Below are 18,789 nucleotides of genomic sequence, written 5' to 3'. Positions count from 1 at the left end.
CTTCCCTACACACGACGTGAGGGAGATGGGGCGCAGATTGTCGACGTGGGGTGGTTTCCCCGGCTTGGGAATGAAATGCACCTCCGCTTCTTTCAATTCTTTTGGTAACGAACCCTTCTCCAAAGACGCGTTAGCGAGGTTTAGCAGTCCAGCTCGGCTTTTGTCGCTCATATTTTTAGCATCTTGTATGTAACACCATCAGTTCCCGGTGCGCTGCCTTGATTACATTAATCGATGGCCGCAACCAGCTCCAGTTCGGTGAAGGCTTCATCCATCTCGACGTTGCTATCGCCTTCATACTCGTGAGTCGGGTTACCGCTCTTCTCGGTCTTCAGGTATTTACTTGCGAGTTCACGAATGAGCTTCTCCCCGTCCCCGCCGTAACTGTTGATCGTTCTTAAGAGGCCTCGAACGCATGCGCTCTTGCTTTTTAACGGATCTATGAGGTGCTGCAACAGCTTCCAAGCCTTCTTCATAGACAGTGTGCCTTGCGGGACGTCACACATCTTCATCCAGTTTTCCTTGCATAGTTGTTCCGCATAGAAGCCCACTAACAAGCCATAACGGAGTTGTACTAGCCACTTTATCTCTTCCCGAATCGCATTTGGTTTCGAAGCCGAGTAATACCGACAGTCCATGTACAAAGGAGAGTTCTTTTATAGCTCCCGTGAGGCACTACAGAAACGATGCTTCCATCGCCAATCAGTAGCGCGCCTTAGCTTGTGGAGTATACGCGACAATGCAGCTATTCTCTAGCACACTCCAAAGACGAATCCCTCATGACCGCCTTTCTCGTCAAAGGACCGCAAATAGCCTTTTGATATTTCGCACATATTGAAAGAGAAAAAAAAAGACCAATATGTCTCCTCAATACTGAACATTAGACCGTGCTTAGTTAAGTGGGAGTTCAACTCGTACCTAAACAGCCATTAAGATACGTTTAACTTTATATGGGTCCAACACTTAAATCCCCCAAAATCAAGAAACAAAGCGTGATCCGAGACATACTTCCCCGTCGTCGCATCTTCTATACATCGTTATTGCAGTTGAAGAAAACGTCCTCTATACATGCGCGCTTGCACGGGGGATGCCATTTTCCTCCATGCATTGTGCTTTGAAAGTTACACAGAAGTTGTCCGCCGTTCAGGGTCAAGTAAATTATGTGAGGAGGCTTGGACAAGGGAGATATATATACTTGAAGGAAAAAAACGGTTAGCAGACATACCGACATCCTGTGCGCGTGCACGCGTGCAGCTACAGTAATAGTTGTCTCTTCTTAGCCTGTTTATTTTGAACGCGACAGCGTTAAGGAGCTCGTGTCGCAGAAAAGTCGGTGTCGGCGCCGTTGGCCCTGAGCGAAACGTCCAGGAAGGCAATTCACAAATAAAAACAACTTGCAAGATGGGCTGGGTGGGAGTCGAACCAGGGTCTCCGGAGTGTGAGACGGAGGCACTACCATTCAGCCATGAGATTTTTTTAAAATTTTTGTTACCGCCTTGGCAAAAGAAAGTACAATGTGAATATTACATGGCCATAAAAAACAACTAGTCAATGCCGGACCAGTTTGTTGTGATAAGAACGATGTAGGCTAGTAACTTTGTCCAAAGCACTTAGCCAATCAGGAGGATCACTCTGTGCACAGATAAATTCGCTCTGTCGAAAGAGATAACAGAAATATGCTATCAAAACGAAATCACAAATCGAAGAAAAATAATGAAGCAGGCATTCGTCGATTATTACACAGATGTATTCAGCCTTAATACACCGAATACGGACTACTTCAGAACAGAATTCCTATCGCTGATGCCAAGATTAGAGGACGATTTTGTGCACGCTCTGGAAGTCAGTATTACGGCTGAGGAAATTGTATCAGCGATTCTGGAGCTTAGTTCAAACAAGTCTCCTGGGCCAGACGGTCTCGGTACCATCTCTATATAAAGCCTTTAGAACAGAAATGGCAGTCGCACTTGAAAGGCTGATTAGCGAATTCTATGAAATGAGAGCAACTCCTCCATCTTTCCGAGCGTCGCACGTAGTACTAATTCCTTAAACGAATGATCCGATTAAGTTACAGTCTGTTGAATCATCCCGTCCCATCAGTCTAACAAATGTGCACTATAAGATATTCGTGAAGACTTTAGCACGACGACTTCAAAGTGTTATTAAGTCACTTGTAGGGCCACATCAGACATGCGGCATAAAAGGCAGGACAATCTTTACCAATGTTCATACAGCTAGAACAGTCCTTGAATGCTGTGACGGAATGTATGGCCGCGTGGCCATGTTGCAATTAGATCTGCACAAAGTGCTCGATAAAGTCGTACACGAGGTTTTTTTCTCGATCCTAGACCACATCAGTGTTGGAACCGTTATTACAGAAGTTGTTAAAATGATGTACAATGATTGTATAGGGAAGCTGATAATTAATAGGCAGTTAAGTGATGGTATTCCTGTGCAGTCGTCTGTGAGACAAGGCTGCCCTTTATCTCCCCTACTTTTCGCTCTCTACCTCGAGCCGTTTTGTTTGCGGCTGCTTAAGAGTCCAAACATCCGGGGTTACACTTTTCATAAAACTGAAGTTCGAGTTTTAGCATATGCTGATGATGTAGCAGTGTTTTGTACGGACCATGACAGTGTTGGAGCAGTTGTACAAGAGGCTGTAAAATTTTGTACTGCAAGTGGAAGTGCTATTAACTGGAACAATGTCTTGGTTTTTGGCATGGGAATTGGCAATACAAGCCTGAGACTTTTTGTAACATGCAATGGGCGGTAACACCAGGCACCTACCTAGGTGTGCCCCTCGAACATTATCGTGATAGCAAACAATATTGGGACAATGAAGTAGTGCGAGTGAAAACCCAGACCGGCAGATGGGGAGGGCATAAATTTTCAATTTTTGCAAGAGCCACCGTGTGTAATTTGTTTTTAGTCGCTAAAAATTTTTACGTGATGCAAGCGTTATGTCTGACGAGGATGTCTGTGCAAAAGCTGCATAGGGTATTTGCGACGTTTATTTGGGCTTCAGCATGGGAACGTACAAGTCGTAGTAATCTGTTCCATAGAGTGTTGAATGGTGGGCTGGGGTTGTCACATTTGTTCCTCAAACAGATTGTAAGCAGGTTCAAACAGATTGTAAGCAGATTGTAAGCAGGAGGCGCCTCGTAAGTGATCGCTGCGCCGTAGCGCATTGTCTTACATCCCTTGGCGGGTCGACGGGAACGCTATCGCGTTTACTCTTGAAGGCGAAGCTTAAGCGTCCTCCATTTTTTTTTTCACTACGCAGCGAGAATATTTGCACTATGTGAAAGTACACGCTGGCGAAAAGGAACGTATCGTTTTCAGAACAATGGAAGAGCAGTGCGCACTTTCTTGGTGCTAAAACATTCATCGCATCAAGGAACCAATTGTATATCTAGAGCACGCGGTTGAGCTTTGCTGACTCACCTGCTCCGTGGCAGAAACATGGATCCATTGATGAACACTGATCCGGAGAGGAGGATGTACCAGCACTTGCTCAACTCGCCCCGGCTGGAGAGAGGGAAGAAAATAACACATAAGCGGACAATGAGCAAGTGAATGGCTTTTTATTTATTATTTTGGCAGCATTCAATGATTGGCACGTCATATACCAAAAACGAACTAAGCCATACCACCATAACTAGTTTATAGCGAACACACGGAATCAGATTTCGGCAGTTTGAACGAAGTCAAAGTACGCTTCTCATTCCAAAAAAAAAATAATAATAAATTATTGGGTTTTACGTGCCAAAACTACTTTGTGATTATGAGGCACGCCGTAGTGGAGGACTCCGGAAATTTCGACCACCTGGGGTTCTTTACCGTGCACCCAACTTGCGATTCACTGATGATATTGCCTTGCTTATAGTAACTCAGGGGACCCATTGCAATGTATGCTCACTGACCTGAACAAGGAAAGCAGAAGGGTGGGTCTAAAATTAATCTGCAGAAAACTAAAGTAATGTTTAACAGTCTCGGAAGAGAACAGCAGTTTACGATAGTTAGCGAGACACTGGAAGTGGTAACGGAATACATCTACTTAGGGCAGGTAGTGACCGCGGATCCGGATCATGAGACTGAAATAATCAGAAGGATAAGAATGGGCTGGGGTGCGTTTGACAGGCATTCTAAGATCATGAACAGCAGGTTGCCATTATCTCTCAAGAGAAAAGTGTATAACAGCTGTGTCGTACCAGTACTCACGTACGGGGCAGAAACCTGGAGGCTTACGAAAAGAGTTCTACTCAAATTAAGGACGACGCAACGAGCTATATATGGAAAGGAGAATGATGGGCGTAACATTAAGGGATAAGAAAAGAGCAGATTTGGTGAGGGAACAAACGCGAGTTAATGATATTTTAGTTGAAATCAAGAAAAAGAAATGGGCAGGGCATGTAATGAAGAGGGAAGATAACCGGTGGTCATTAAGGGTTACGGACTGGATTCCAAGAGAAGGGAAGCGCAGCAGGGCTCGGCAGATGAGATTAAGAAGTTTGCAGGGACAACATGGCAACAATTAGCACATGACCGATGCAGTTAGAGAAGTATGGGAAATGCCTTTGCCCCGCAGTGGGTGTAGCAAGGCTAATGAAATCGAAGTACACGGGTGTTTTCGCCCCCATCGGAATGCGGCCGCCGTCACCGGGATTCGATCCCGCGACCTCTTGCTCAGCAGGCCAACACCATGGCCACTGAGCAACCGCAGCGTGTCTTCTCCTCATCGTACGTCTTTAATCTTGCTTTTCTTTTTCTCCACGCGATAATGAAACGCGTATAGGCGATCTTGAGTTGAGCCCCTTCTATGTACAACCTCTGCGTTAAAGACATGAATACAAAACGTAATGTTAAAAAGTAAACCAGAAACTGATGTCGGTGCCTCTGTAGATTCGCGGAGAATAGAACCCGGTTCCTCTGAAAGCGCAAGCAAAGCCTGAAGCACTGTGCTTTTGTTCAAACATTATGCATGGGGTTACCTCTTTCGTTGAACTGTGTGTGCGTGTGCGTGTGCGTGTGCGTGTGTGTGCGTGTGCGTGCGTGCGTGCGTGCGTGCGTGCGTGCGTGCGTGCGTGCGTGCGTGCGTGCGTGCGTGCGCGCGCGCGAACACACATGGATACCAAAAAAACGCAGAAAAGTTGCGAATTTCGCAATCTGGATTGTCAGCATCTAAAGCAAGTAAAAAAAAAATGCTTTCAACGTATCTCGAGCTATCGTTACGGTGACTGCGTGGGGACGACAAGTAGAAACATAGGCGGCTAATTCAAATGCTCCCGCAGCAGCGCGATCGATGTATAGTTTCTGGCAGGTAGCGCGGATAAATATAGCTTTCCTACAGGCGTCTCGAACGCTTTTGACAAAGGTTTGACAAAGGATGCATTGTAAGGCCAAAATGCGTGATGTGCTCGCAAACTGTAAACTGCTATAGACAGTATGCAATGTAACGAACGAAATAAATAGTGCAGAGGACACTCTTTCAAGCAACTTACAGATAAATTCTACTGTCCAATTATACTGACCGTCCACTCCCACCTCTTTCATACCTCTGATGTCTTACTTTATGCGACGAGCTACTGTCGGAGCGTACTTCAAAACCGCAAGATAAGTCAGCGGAATGTTCCTACTAAAGGCGGGATGAATGGTTCTAGCCCATGGCGTCGTAGTGGAAATGGACCAGTACGCAGCCCTAGTTATATAACGGAAAATGTCAGTAGTGACACAGGATGCGTTGTACTGGATGCGGACTCGCGTGCTATTCATAAGTCGGTCAAAAGATATGTCTTCGAGATGGCTTTGTCCGATCGCGTTCTCTCAGCTTCGACGAAAGGAGCGCTACATCAAAATGAGTGACTTAAAAAAAAAGTGAAAAAAATGCGAGGAACGTGCATGTTTTGTGAAACCAGCCTAACTTTATTTCACTTGCTTAAAACCCGGTGGGTGACAGTTAATTCGGCAGTCAGTTCGGGTCATTTAAGTCAAGTCCAATTTAGTGCAGTCAGTCATCAAGTCCGTCAGGAAAGGCTCATAACGACGGCCCTGTGGTGGAGGAGAAGGGTTAAATTAATTAGAATAACTATAAGATTTCAGCTATCCTAGCGACCCGGAAGTGTGCCCTCATTTGGCGGGTGAAGTGCATCACATTTGGGCTGCTGGCGATACCGATACATGGCAACGTAGAACTTTGGGAGCATACAAAGTGTGTCAACGTACAGTTACCGCGTATACATCTTTCACTGATATATGCGAATGTACATGCGTACAATCTAAAACAGGTACAGCGCAACACAGAAAGGAAGAAACAAGCCGAACCGGCGAGATCAAACAACAGAGCGCTGATTAGAACGTTTTGTAAAGTGTTGTGACGACATGTCCTGACGCTTTCTTGCAGCTGTATATTTCGTGCAACTTGACAATAAACCAGTTGGAAGCAGCACTCTGCTCTGCTCTGCTTCATCTGGCTGGCTCGGCTTGGTTCTTACTTTCTGTGTTGCGCTGTAGCAGTTTTAGGATGCAATACCAACTCGCCCAATCCTCAACCCTAGTGAAGCATGCGTACACTTATCGAAAAGCTATTCCTAGTCGAATAAACGCGTCGCATAGCAAACGGTCTATGTTTCAGTTACATGCCTCAAATTGCATTCAGTGCACCTGCTTGCCCCAGAAGATCATTCCTTGCCATCGTAGGTGAGGAACATAATGGGTGGGGATGCGCGAATGGCTTTCGAAGACTACGGTGATAAGAACATTCTGAAAGAAAGCTTGTTATGTATTGAATAGGTTTACGATAGCGCCCTTAAAAGACACAGGGACACACAGGGACACACACAGCGCTAACTTCCAACAATGCTTATTATGGAAATCCAGGTCGTACTTATGCACTCAGCCACCATGAGTCACAACTACGTGAAAAGTTAAACATTGAAAACGATTTTTTTACGCTATAATATCTGGAGGCATGCGCAAAATTTTCATTTCTTTATCAGAGAGAGCCAATGACGGTTTACTGATTCAGGATTCCCCCAAGGCAGCAATCTGCTCAGCTTCTTTTATAAGTCTAGTTAGTTCGCACTTAGTACAAGTAAATGCATTTGACTTATGCTGCTTACGATGAAGGGAGAGAAGCGCATCTTATGCAACTTTGTCGACCTCTTTTTGTGTTCGCGCAACCTATCCGAACCTCACATTTGTTAAAGGTATTAGGGATGCAAAGTGGGTAAACACGGCACAGCCACTGGGCAGTGATCACTATATCTTTTTCGCGGTATTTATTGCTGCTAAGCACAAAGACAGGGTGAAAGGAACTAGAGTGACGGATTGGGACAGATTTCGGAAAGTCAGGAAAGGCACAGTGAGCGGGGAAATCGAGGACTTGGGAGCCTGGGCTGAGGCGCTCAAGCAGGACGTGAAGGGTACCACAGAAGATGTTCCGACGGCGGAGGAGGGTTTTACGGCGGACTCAAGAATGTTACACATGTGGGAAGCGCATGCGAGTCTCCTTCGGAGGTGGAAGAAACAAAAACATAATGGGGTCCTCCGTAGGAAGGTGGCCAAGCTTGAACGAGAAATCGAAACCTACACGTTGGGCTTGCAGTGCAAACAACGGGGGCATATTTGTGACAGGATGAATGGACAATGCGGATGCAAAAAAAAAATAACATGGCAGTTGTTGAGGGGCCTTTTAGATCCGGCGGCAACCAAATCGGCGCAGAAGGGTCAAATGGCTAGGTTAGTTCATCAGTATCAAGGCACGACTGGGGAGTTCATTCAAGAACTCCGAAGTCGTTACATAAACGGCGAGGCGGGCGGTTGCTCGCCGGATTACTCGGGAGAGGAAAACCTGGAATTAGATGCGCACTTTACGGTGGCGGAGGTAGAGTTTGCAATGGGGCAGCTTCGTACTACGTCGGCAGCGGGTCCGGACGGGGTTACTAATAAACCGCCGAGGAACCTGGATTTCAAGTCAGTGGGGGCGTTCACAGACTTGATGAACAAATATTGGGCGGCCGGGGAGATCCCGGCAGAGCGGAAGCACGCTAGGATCACATTTATTCCTAAACCAGGGAAGAAGATCTGTATTGAGAATCTTCGTCCCATCTCGCTGACGTCTTGCTTGGCCAAATTGATGGAGCATGTGGTCCTCAGCAGGCTTCAGGGTTATGTCGAGGACAAGGAGTTGATACCTAAAACGATGATTCGCTTCAGGGCTAATTTATCAACGCAGGACGTCATGATACAGTTCAAAAAGGATGTGGTTGATCCTGGGTACGGCACGGGCACCAAGGCTATCTTGGGGCTCGACCTCGCAAAGGCCTTTGACAATGTCACCCATGAGGCAATATTAAGGAACCTATCGGACATAGGACCGGGGGGTAGAACCTTCCGATACATCAGATTATTTCTGGAGGATAGGACTGCAGAGATTGTAGTCGGAGAATTTAAATCATATCCTTTCCCGTTGGGGGGCAGGGGGACACCCCAAGGGTCGGTTTTATCGCCGTTCTTGTTTAATCTCGCCTTGATCAAGATACCGCCAAGGCTGACAACGATATCGGGACTTAAACATACATGTTATGCGGATGACAAAACTCTATGGGTAACAAGGGGAAGCGACGCACAATTGGAGGAAACCTTACAACGGGCAGTGGATATTGTGGAGGAGCTAGCGGGGGAGGCAGGACTCTCATGCTCTCAGCCCAAGTCCGAGCTTTTTGTGCTTAGGGATAAACCTAGAGGGATACATTCGAGGCACTATGTGCCGCCACCACCGCTGACGGTGAAAGTGGGAGGTGCACCGGTCGCTGAGGTCCAAACGATCAGGTTCCTGGTTCTGTATCTGCAGACTAACAGGAAGAATAGGGAGGTATTGGAAAGGCTTAAAAATACGGTCAATGCTACCGTGAGACTTATCAGGAGAATCGCAAATCGTAAGCAAGGGGTAAAGGAAAAGGACTTGTGTAAGCTGGTACAGGCGTTTGTGCTCAGTAGAATGGTGTATGCGACGCCTTATATGAAGATGGACGCGACAGAGAAAGGCAAGGTGGAGGCTATGATTAGACAGGCGTATAGGGCGGCCCTTTGGCTGTCTAACAATACGTCTACCGAAAGGCTGCTGGGATTAGGGATGCACAACACCCTGGAAGAACTGTGGAAGACACACTTGGTGATGCAACTCAGTAGACTTTCCAAAACGAGAGTAGGAAGGGATATATTGGAGAGGATCGGCATTGGAGTTGATCCTCCAGCCGAGGATATGAAAATTCAGGTGAAGCGAGAAATGCACAAGGGCTTGTACATAAAACATTTGCCTAAAAATGTGCATCCGATACATCACGAGAAACGCAGGAAGGCAAGAGCCAGAGCTTTACATGCTAAGTATGGGAAGTACAACGGGGCAGTCTACGTAGATGTCGCCGAGTATAAGAACAGGGACGCATTTGCAGTTGCGGTGGTGGACGAGCGGGGACGCTTAGTCACCTCTGGATCAGTCAAAACCCGCTCCTCAGAAACTGCAGAGGAGGCGGCGATAGCGATAGCTATAGGTAATACTAAAGCTGACCGGATTTTGAGCGACTCTAAAACAGCCACCTGAAATTTGGCGAGGGGCAGAATCTCTGCCACAGCGGCAGGATAACTAAATCGGGCCACGGGGTGAGGGACTACGGAGGCGGAAATTGTCTGGATACCGGCACACTCTGGGAACGCTGGGAACGAGGCGGCTCATACGAATGCTCGAGGTTTCGTCAGCCGAGTAAGTGAGCCAGACGTTCCGGGGAGGTCCACGAGAGATGGGCTGGTGTCCTTTCACGACATTACTAACCATTACAAACTTGAGCGGAAAATTTACCCGCCCCCGGACAAGCAATTGGTGAAGGCGGAGGAAAGCGTCTGGCGAAGATTGCAGACGAGATCTTTCTATAACCCATTCGTGTTAAACAATATCTACCCGGACGTTCAGCCGGAATGCAAATGGTGCCAGGAACTGGCCACCTATGAACACATATTATGGAGCTGTAGCATAGCGCCGCCACCGGCGGATATTATGCGTGATCCTTCTCTCGAGCAGTGGGAGGCCGTGTTGGCCAGCTCAGACCCGGTCGTCCAGACCAGGGCCGTGGAGTGGGCCACCCAGGTCGCCGTCAGCCATGAGCTGATGGCCATCTGGCACGGAATCGTCCGCACATGCATCATCATCATCATCATCAGCCTGGTCACGCTCACTGCAGGGCAAAGGCCTCTCTCATATTTCTCCAACAACCCCGGTCATGTACTAATTGTGGCCATGCCGTCCCTGCAAACTTCTTAATCTCATCCGCCCACCTAACTTTCTGCCGCCCCCTGCTATGCTTCCCTTCCCTTGGAATCCAGTCCGTAACCCTTAATGACCATCGGTTATCTTCCCTCCTCATTACATGTCCTGCCCATGCCCATTTCTTTTTCTTGATTTCAACTAAGATGTCTTTAACTCGCGTTTGTTCCCTCACCCAATCTGCTCTTTTCTTATCCCTTAACGTTACACCTATCATTCTTCTTTCCATAGCTCGTTGCGTCGTCCTCAATTTGAGTAGAACCCTTTTCGTAAGCCTCCAGGTTTCTGCCCCGTAGGTGAGTACTGGTAAGACACAGCTAATATACACTTTTCTCTTGAGGGATAATGGCAACCTGCTGTTCATGATCTGAGAATGCCTGCCAAACGCACCCCAGCCCATTCTTATTCTTCTGATTATTTCCGTCTCATGATCCGGATCCGCAGTCACTACCTGCCCTAAGTAGATGTATTCCCTTACGACTTCCAGTGCCTCGCTGCCTATTGTAAATTGCTGTTCTCTTCCTAGACTGTTAAACATTACTTTAGTTTTCTGCAGATTAATTTTTAGACCCACTCTTCTGCTTTGCCTCTCGAGGTCAGTGAGCATGCATTGCAGTTGGTCCCCTGAGTTACTAAGCAAGGCAATGTCATCAGCGAATCGCAAGTTACTAAGGTATTCTCCATTAACTTTTATCCCCATTTCTTCCCAATCGAGGTCTCTGAATACCTCCTGTAAACACGCTGTGAATAGCATTGGAGAAATCGTATCTCCCTGCCTGACGCCTTTCTTTATTGGGATTTTGTTGCTTTCTTTATGGAGGACTAAGGTGGCTGTGGAGCCGCTATAGATATCTTTCAGTATTTTTACATACGGCTCGTCTACACCCTGATTCCGTAATGCCTGCATGACTGCTGACACACATGCATTCTGACGAAAATAAAGTTTTTCCCTCCATCCGCATCAATAATGCATCTGCCCGACTGCCCGACGTAATACTTTCCACACAATCCTATTATTTATGCCACTGATCTGCACGGGGTTTAAAAAATGGACCCCATGCATGTATGGGAATCGGCTATAAGCGGAGCTGGAATTGATGTTCACTCAAACATCTTCACTTCTCATTCTTCCGCTCAATGCCCCGTGCTCAATGCACGCTCTGGTCTCGTTCTGTTCACTTCGCTTCTTTGTCCACACAAGGCTGTTTTTGATGCCGGCTGCTCTGAAGCTGACTTCTTCAATTTTATGTTGCAGACTTTTTCACTTCTTGCCTCTTGTGCTGCTTCTCCTATTAGAGGTACGTACTTATTTTAGCGGATCAGCCAAGTGTCACCCAGTTCAATGAGCCCAGTTGCACCGACCCAGTGGCCCGAGTTGTCTATTCGGACACGTACCCAGTGACAGGTACACGTTCATTTGCACGCACTCATCAGTGGTCCAAAATACAGCAACCTACCCACAAAATCCGGGGATGAGGCAAAGGAAGCTTCGCGTTTAAAGAAAAATGGGGGGAAGGGGAATAAGGCGTGTGGTTTTGCATTTCTCCTGCCGGCGACACCGGTGCGGCAGCGATTGCACACGTGGCAAAGAGTCAGCGGTCATAGCCAGAGCAGGATTAGGGTGGTTGCCGAAACTCCTGCAAATTCCCTCGCTGGATAACCTTACAGCTCGTAACAAACGCTCTCAGGCACATTGCGCTAAATATAGAAAACAAATTTGCAGAGAGAAACGTCGATATGACCGAAGTATTGTACTAAAGCAAAGGACGAAACGCAAGACAGAGACACAGAAAATTCGCGCTCAAAAAGATGCACGCGCCGGTTCTGGTTTTCTATTTTTTTTTTGTCCTCACAAAATATTATACGCCCAGAAACTGCCATATGAGAAGGCCGTATGAGCGCAAGCGAAATATATAGGATACATAACAAAAGAAGAGCAAGGGGGAAGGGGAGGGAGCAGCTATAGCGCTCTTCAGAAGAATACGCAAGTTTCTAAGGGCAGCCTTGATATTGTAGGCGAAGATCGAGAAGCGAAAGCAGAAGTCGACCTAGACTAAAAAGCTCAGCCAAAGCATAGGCTGCAGCGTTGCTACAACACTAGGGATATTTTTAGCCAGGAGACGCTCTGCCTCCTACACTGGAAACAGCGGATACCAACGATCGTCGCTCAGAAATGATTGCTCAAAAAGCTAGGCTCCCGCTTTCACATGGAAGGAACGACGCATCGTTCGCACTGAAAAATATTTGGCATTACGTGATGATTCTCGAGGTGAACAGTGGTGGCAGCGAATGCTGCACAGTGAAGTGCTGGCGGACCAACTCAGGGCTGTCCAGAGGGCCCGTGTGATAGCAGAGGGGCTCGGCCTCTCTGTACCGACGTGGGAGTGGCCCGCATCAGTCCCAGACTGATCCCTCAGGACCTAAATAAAGTTCTGCATACCATACCATACGCGCCAGATTGCTCGCACTGTGCTGGCATCAGTGTGCAGAGGTCGTTAATTTGGCACGGCTGTCGGCGCATGCGGCTTCTTACTGTGCTGTCTGTGGCATACGTTAGCAGAATAAGCGGACGCTCACTCACCAGTGTTTCTTTTTTTTCTTTTTTTTTCTGGATAAGCACTCACTCGCACTGACGTCCACTCACGCTCACCAATACGCAGACTCATACTCATGTCCAGTACCGCCCTCCGTCACTCGCTAATTCTCACGCTCACCGTTACGAAATAAGGGTGAGTTAGTGTAAGGGAGTGCACTCATGAGTGAGTATGCCGGCCTATATGATCCGTGGTTTTTGTAGCCGACTCATTCCTCTCTATCATTTTTTTTTTTTTTTGCCGTCTGTTCCAGTGCGTCGCTTGGTCACGGCGTCCTGAACCGCTGTTTTCGCGTCGAGCTACCCCACCCTCTCGAGCGACGCCTATAAATGTTTCCGCTCATGCACCAAGATGTATGCGCACCCATGTTTACACATTATATTATATTATATTATGTTTTATTTTATTATATTGTATTATATTATATTTGTTTGACTCTTTCTGAATATGTCTCTTTATTTTCATTTAATCGTCTGAATATGCTCGCTTTGTTCATTTTTTACTTTTGTGATTCGTTGTCCTGTCTAGCTCCCTCGCAAGCTTATCCCTTTTGCTACAAGAACTCCTGCAGTGCCGGTTTGCAAACGACACAGAAGGGCGTAAGAAACGATTCCTTCACCACTCTCTCCGGTCGATCAGGCCGGACGCTTGCCAAATGGAAACGAATTTGCTAAACTGCTGCTACTTTCCCGACCAAGTCTTTCCAAGAACCAAGAACTTTCCCGACCGAGTCAATTAGAGGTGCCTGCGCGTAATACGGAGTGAGCGCGATCCGATTTGCAAACGGTGAAGCGAGACAGGCTGTTCCGTGTAAGCGCTGTGGCAAATATATATATATATATATATATATATATATATATATATATATATATATATATATATATATATATATATAATTCAAGGAAAAGTTATCTAGGTCCGCTGCATAGGTAGTTGAATAAACGAAGGAGCACGCTTACGAAAATTGCATTTTTAATGTTTTAACGTTTCGGCCGTGCCACGGCCTTCGTATTCTGACGAAGGCCGTGCCACGGCCGAGATGTTACAACATTAAAAATGCAATTTTGTAAGTCTGCTCCTTCGTTTATTCAACTATATATATATATATATATATATATATATATATATATATATATATATATATATATATATATATATATATATATATATATATATATATATAAAAGAGAAAGTAACGCGGCTAGTGAATGATTTTCTCAAGGCACGACAAGGAGGAATCCAACCGGCGGATGCGCAAAGAGCGGGGAGCTCTCCCTTTGCGCAGGCGAGCGCAGCAACGCATTTCGTGCCCATTCTGTGCGTCTCGGTGGTGTTAGGATCGGCCTGCAGGGGTACTGCTCTGCAAAGCTATTTCAGCCCGCTGCACGTGCTTCGATCGACCCGCTGTGCCGGCGCCCTTCGGAGAACCAGCGAGGACGACAGCACTAATCCACCATGCGCCTCGTTCGGAGAATTGGTGACGACAGCAGGGCGGGCCACGTTTGGCACCCAACGTATTGTTGGTTGATTTGCCGGGTCGTCATGGTCTCTCTCGGCAGCAAGAAGAGCTTTCCCTAACAAAAGGGGACTTTGCGGTACGGGGGCCCCAGGATTCGTCACAGTCTGCTGACAATCGTGGCGACTACAGCAGAAAGGCAGCTCTGGAATTTAGAGGCGCAAGACAATGGGCAACCGGCAGCCGCGCTGCGGGGGTCAGCTCGGGGAACCGACGCACCTTTCAGGACTCTAGATAATGGACAACCGGCGGGTCAACTTCGATGACTGGTCGAACGGTTCTCTCACCTAGCGAACTAGGGACCAATGGAGTGTTTATAAGCAGCTGTTGTCGGTGTGTACTCGTCGTCGTGCCCTGTGCTCGTGTTCGTACTCGTAAGCTGTGTGCTGTATCTTTGTCTTGCATGCTCCATTTGGGAGACACGCTAGACTGTCGAATGTCTCTTGTTTAAAATGTAAATAATGCAAATAAACCCTGTACGCCTAGTTCCTCCCAAGTTCCTCTCTATGACCTTCAACGCTTACAAATGGTAGCAGCGGCGAGATCGTCCGACAACTCTTACAAATGGTGGCAGCGGCGAGATCGTCCGATAACTCCTACAACTGTACGCCAGCGGTGGGATCGTCCTCAAACACTTACATCTGGATGGCAGCGGTGAGATCGGCCTACGGCTTGTAGATCGGCCTACGACTTGGACACAGCAACTGCAAGCACACGGACGTTGGCACATGGTGACCGACCGGTATCCTCATCAAGTTGGAGGCGACTTGGAATTGACCACCTCTTGGAACTGACTGCATACGGCGGAGAAGGACTGGTGATATAGTGCAGCTTCAGTGGGTAAGCGTTTGGTTTTGGCTGTAAGATTTACCAGGCTTCAATTTCTTTGTGTGTGTAGATTTGAATCGCTGGGGATCTTTTACTTGTATTCTGATTTGCGTGGGTATCGCCGCAAGTATTGTGTGACAGCAGAGCCAAAGCTTAAAGTACCGACCATGGTCCTATTGTGTTTGACGGGAGCTGACCTGTTACGGCTGTGTGAAGAGATCGAGGAAGACGTAGAGGAGGACTTGACGGAATCAGAGATTCGTAAGACAATTCTCAAAAGTGACAATGATTTGAAATTCATAGAACAAATGGGCAAACGAATTCTAAGTAAAAAAAGGGAACAGGAAGCAATTAGGCAAGAACAGGATGAATTTAAACAAAAACAGGAAAAAGCTATGCAGGAACTAAAAAGTATTTCGCAGAAAGAAGGCTTAACAAAAGTAACGAGGCAGTACATTGATGCACTGAACAATGAGATTTAAGGTTTTGAGCAGTCTTAAGAACGGCCCGCTGAGATGCAAGTTTTGCCAGCCAATTGCGGCGGCAACCTTTTCTTGGAACGCCACCGTTACGCTCTAGTCTCGTCGCCATTGTGACTAAACGCGCTCGGGTGGACCAACTATTGTAATTGAGCCCCCAATCCTAACAACTGGCTGAGAGCGGTGAGATAGACTTTGCCACGTGGTGCTGTGTCTGCGGTGAGTGCTTGGTTCTTGCTTTGACTCTCTAGGCTTCATTTTGTGGCTGTTCTGTTTAGAACAGTAGGGAAGCTAGATTGTTGAGTGTTAGCTAGGTTGTGTTTTCCTAGCTAGATTTAGCGAGCAGGACCAAGGCAGTAAAGCAGCAATCATGGAGTTAAAAGAAACTGCTGACAGACGAATTGTTGATTGTTGGTGAGGAACTGGGCCTAGACGTACGCAAGGAAATACTAAAATCAGAATTATTGGGGCTAATTTCCGAACAGGCCAGTGAGGAAGAAATTGAAATGGGGTTGGAACTTCCGAAAGAAAGAGAGAAACGGAACAGAGAGAGAAAAGAACGGGACAGAGAGAGAGAGAGGAACGCGATAAAGATCGCGAGTTAAGAAAAATGCAACTTGAACTTGAAAGCAAACATTTGGAGTTGTCTCAAGGACGTGAAAGGGCTCTGGGACGATCAAGTGAGGCAGAATCATACCGCATGGACAGGCTGTTAAAGCCATTTGAAGGTCGAGACCGACATAGGCTTGTTCCTAAGCAATTTTGAAAGGACTTGCGAGAAGATGAACTTCGGCCCGAGTACATGGCCACAGCAGTTGCTGTCTATGTTGCCGTGTGAGGCGGCGGAAGTAATCGCCAGACTGAGTGCACAGGATGCATATGATTCTGCAAAAGTTAAGGCTAGTCTCCTGAAGAAATACCGCCTTTCAGCCGAAGCTTTTCGGCAAAGGTTTAGGAGCGCAGGCAAGAAAGATAGCGAGGGGTATCCGGAGTTTGCATACGGCTTAAAGGCAACCTAGTCGAGTGGCTGAAAAGAGCAGAAGCGTACGACAGCAGAGACATGATCATTGAATGCATGTGTCTAGAGCAGTTTTACAAAACCATCCCCCAAGCTGTGAAACTGTGAGTGCAAGACAGAGGTAATGTACACACTGTGGAAAGGGCGGCTGAATTAGCCGAAGAGTACGCGACGCGTAGAAAGTTGAACGCCGCGGAGGGTAATTGGGATGGTCGAAATGGACCGCGGAAACCATTTCCGTTCAAAAAGGGTTCGCAGACTAGACTACCGGAGCCTGTAGACGTAGACGAAAAGCCCTCAGAAAAGAGCCAGGAGAAATCAAACGGGGAAACAGTACCAAAAGAGCAGAAAAGAAAATTAGAATCTTTCAGAGCAATCCGCTGTTATAAATGCCACGAACTGGGACATATAGGTGTAAACTGCGGGAAGCCCAGTGTAGTTTTTTCCTACGTAGAGGAAAAAGACGAGAACATGGAACCTTTAAGCCCATATTTTCACGACCTGCAAGTTAATGGCAAACCATGCCGAGTGCTAAGAGACAGTGCCGCCAGGATGGACATTGTCCATCCGTCTTACGCGACGGTAGATGACTTCACCGCAGAAGTAGCATGGATAAAACAGGTTGTAGAAGAACACAGCGTGTGTCTGCCATGGCCAAAGTCAAAATCAGTGGAGCATTCGGGGAGCTAGTGACCGAAGCTGCAGTTTCCAAATTCTGGTCACTACAGTACCCTTACATTTTTTCGATTCGTTCAGATCGGTTACTGCATGAAAAAGGGCTTAAACTGGGAGAGGGCGTAGTACAGGCATTGACCCGAGACTAAGCTCGTAAAATCGCGTCGCTTTCGGCTGAAAATGCACAAGCTGCTCCAGCGGAAGTGGAAAAGGGGATAACTTCAATACCCGAATCCGAGCTAGGCCCGAGGGACCAAAAAACAGTTGAGGAGAGCCTGCCAGCTGACTACCTCAATGAAAGCGTAGCACTAGAATGTCAAAGTTCAAGCCTGCAGGAAGAGCAAGCTGACGTAATCGCAAGCGAGACAGGGTCGTTATTATTGATCAACAACTTTGATCAGCTCTTACGTGTGGACAGAGAGTCACTTGCAGCCGAGCAAAAGAATGATGACAGCTTAGCTAAATTACACCACACCGCTAAAGAAGGCATTGCTAGGCGCAACGTGACGATACATGAGAGAGGAGGATTGTTGTATCGGCACTACAGAGATCGAAAGGGTAGGATTTTAGATCAGTTAGTCGTACCTACTAAGTACAGGGAGGACCTTTTGAGTCTCTGTCATGGAAATGGGTGGTCCGGCCACCTAGACATAAACAAATCAAAGGAAAGATTGCTTATGGAATACTACTGGCCTGGCTGTTTCAAAAACGTAGAAAACTTTGTAAGATCATGCGACGCCTGCCAGCGCTCGGGTAAACCAGGAGAGACATAGAAAGCTCCACTAAAGGTATAGTGCCCTTAATATCAGAACTTTTCAGGCGACTTGAGATAGACACGGTAGGGCCTCTTCCAAAAACAAAATCGGGTTACAGGTACTTGTTTACCACGCTGTGTCCGGCTGCAAAGTTTCCAGAAGCAATCCCTCTGAAAGAGCTCAGCTCCACCGAAGTAGTAGACGCGCTTTTGACAATGTTTGCACGAGTTGGGTTTCCAGCCGAAATTCAGGCAGATCAAGGGTCAGTATTCACGAGCGCACTGACTTCCACATTCTTGAAAAAGTGCGGGGTAAAGTTAATACACAGTTCTGTCTATCACCCTAAGTCAAACAGTGTAGAGAGGTGGCGTTCAGTGCTTAAGCAAGTTTTACGTGCGCTCTGTTACGAGCACAAGGAGGACTGGGAGAACTGTTTGCCGGCAACTTTGTTTGCTTTGCGAACGGTTCCACATGAAGCGACAGGGTTCTCGCCAGCAGAACTAGTGTATGGGACGACATTCCGTTCTCCACTGAGAATGTTAAGAGAGATGTGGGAGGAAAGAGGGGAGAGTCCAACAGTGGTTGAATACGTGCTAAATTTCCTGG

The 18,789-nt window shown here is 47.1% G+C and overlaps 1 protein-coding gene across 2 annotated transcripts in view; it reads right to left on the bottom strand.

Annotated features, from left to right (window-relative positions):
* LOC139052213 (rap guanine nucleotide exchange factor 2-like) overlaps positions 1-18,789 on the bottom strand; it is a 784,545-nt gene that overhangs the window by 674,837 nt on the left and 90,919 nt on the right. For both annotated transcript variants that reach the window (XM_070529294.1, XM_070529299.1), the window contains exon 3: positions 3,445-3,528. In XM_070529294.1, the coding sequence (XP_070385395.1) occupies positions 3,445-3,528 (84 nt within the window). The remainder of the gene's footprint in view (positions 1-3,444; positions 3,529-18,789) is intronic.

This window comes from Dermacentor albipictus, unplaced genomic scaffold (genome assembly GCF_038994185.2).
Source record: "Dermacentor albipictus isolate Rhodes 1998 colony unplaced genomic scaffold, USDA_Dalb.pri_finalv2 scaffold_20, whole genome shotgun sequence".
In the NCBI taxonomy this organism is placed as follows: Eukaryota; Metazoa; Arthropoda; class Arachnida; order Ixodida; family Ixodidae; genus Dermacentor; species Dermacentor albipictus.
Note: the sequence above shows the minus strand (reverse complement) of the source record. Positions and strands in the feature narration are given on the sequence as shown.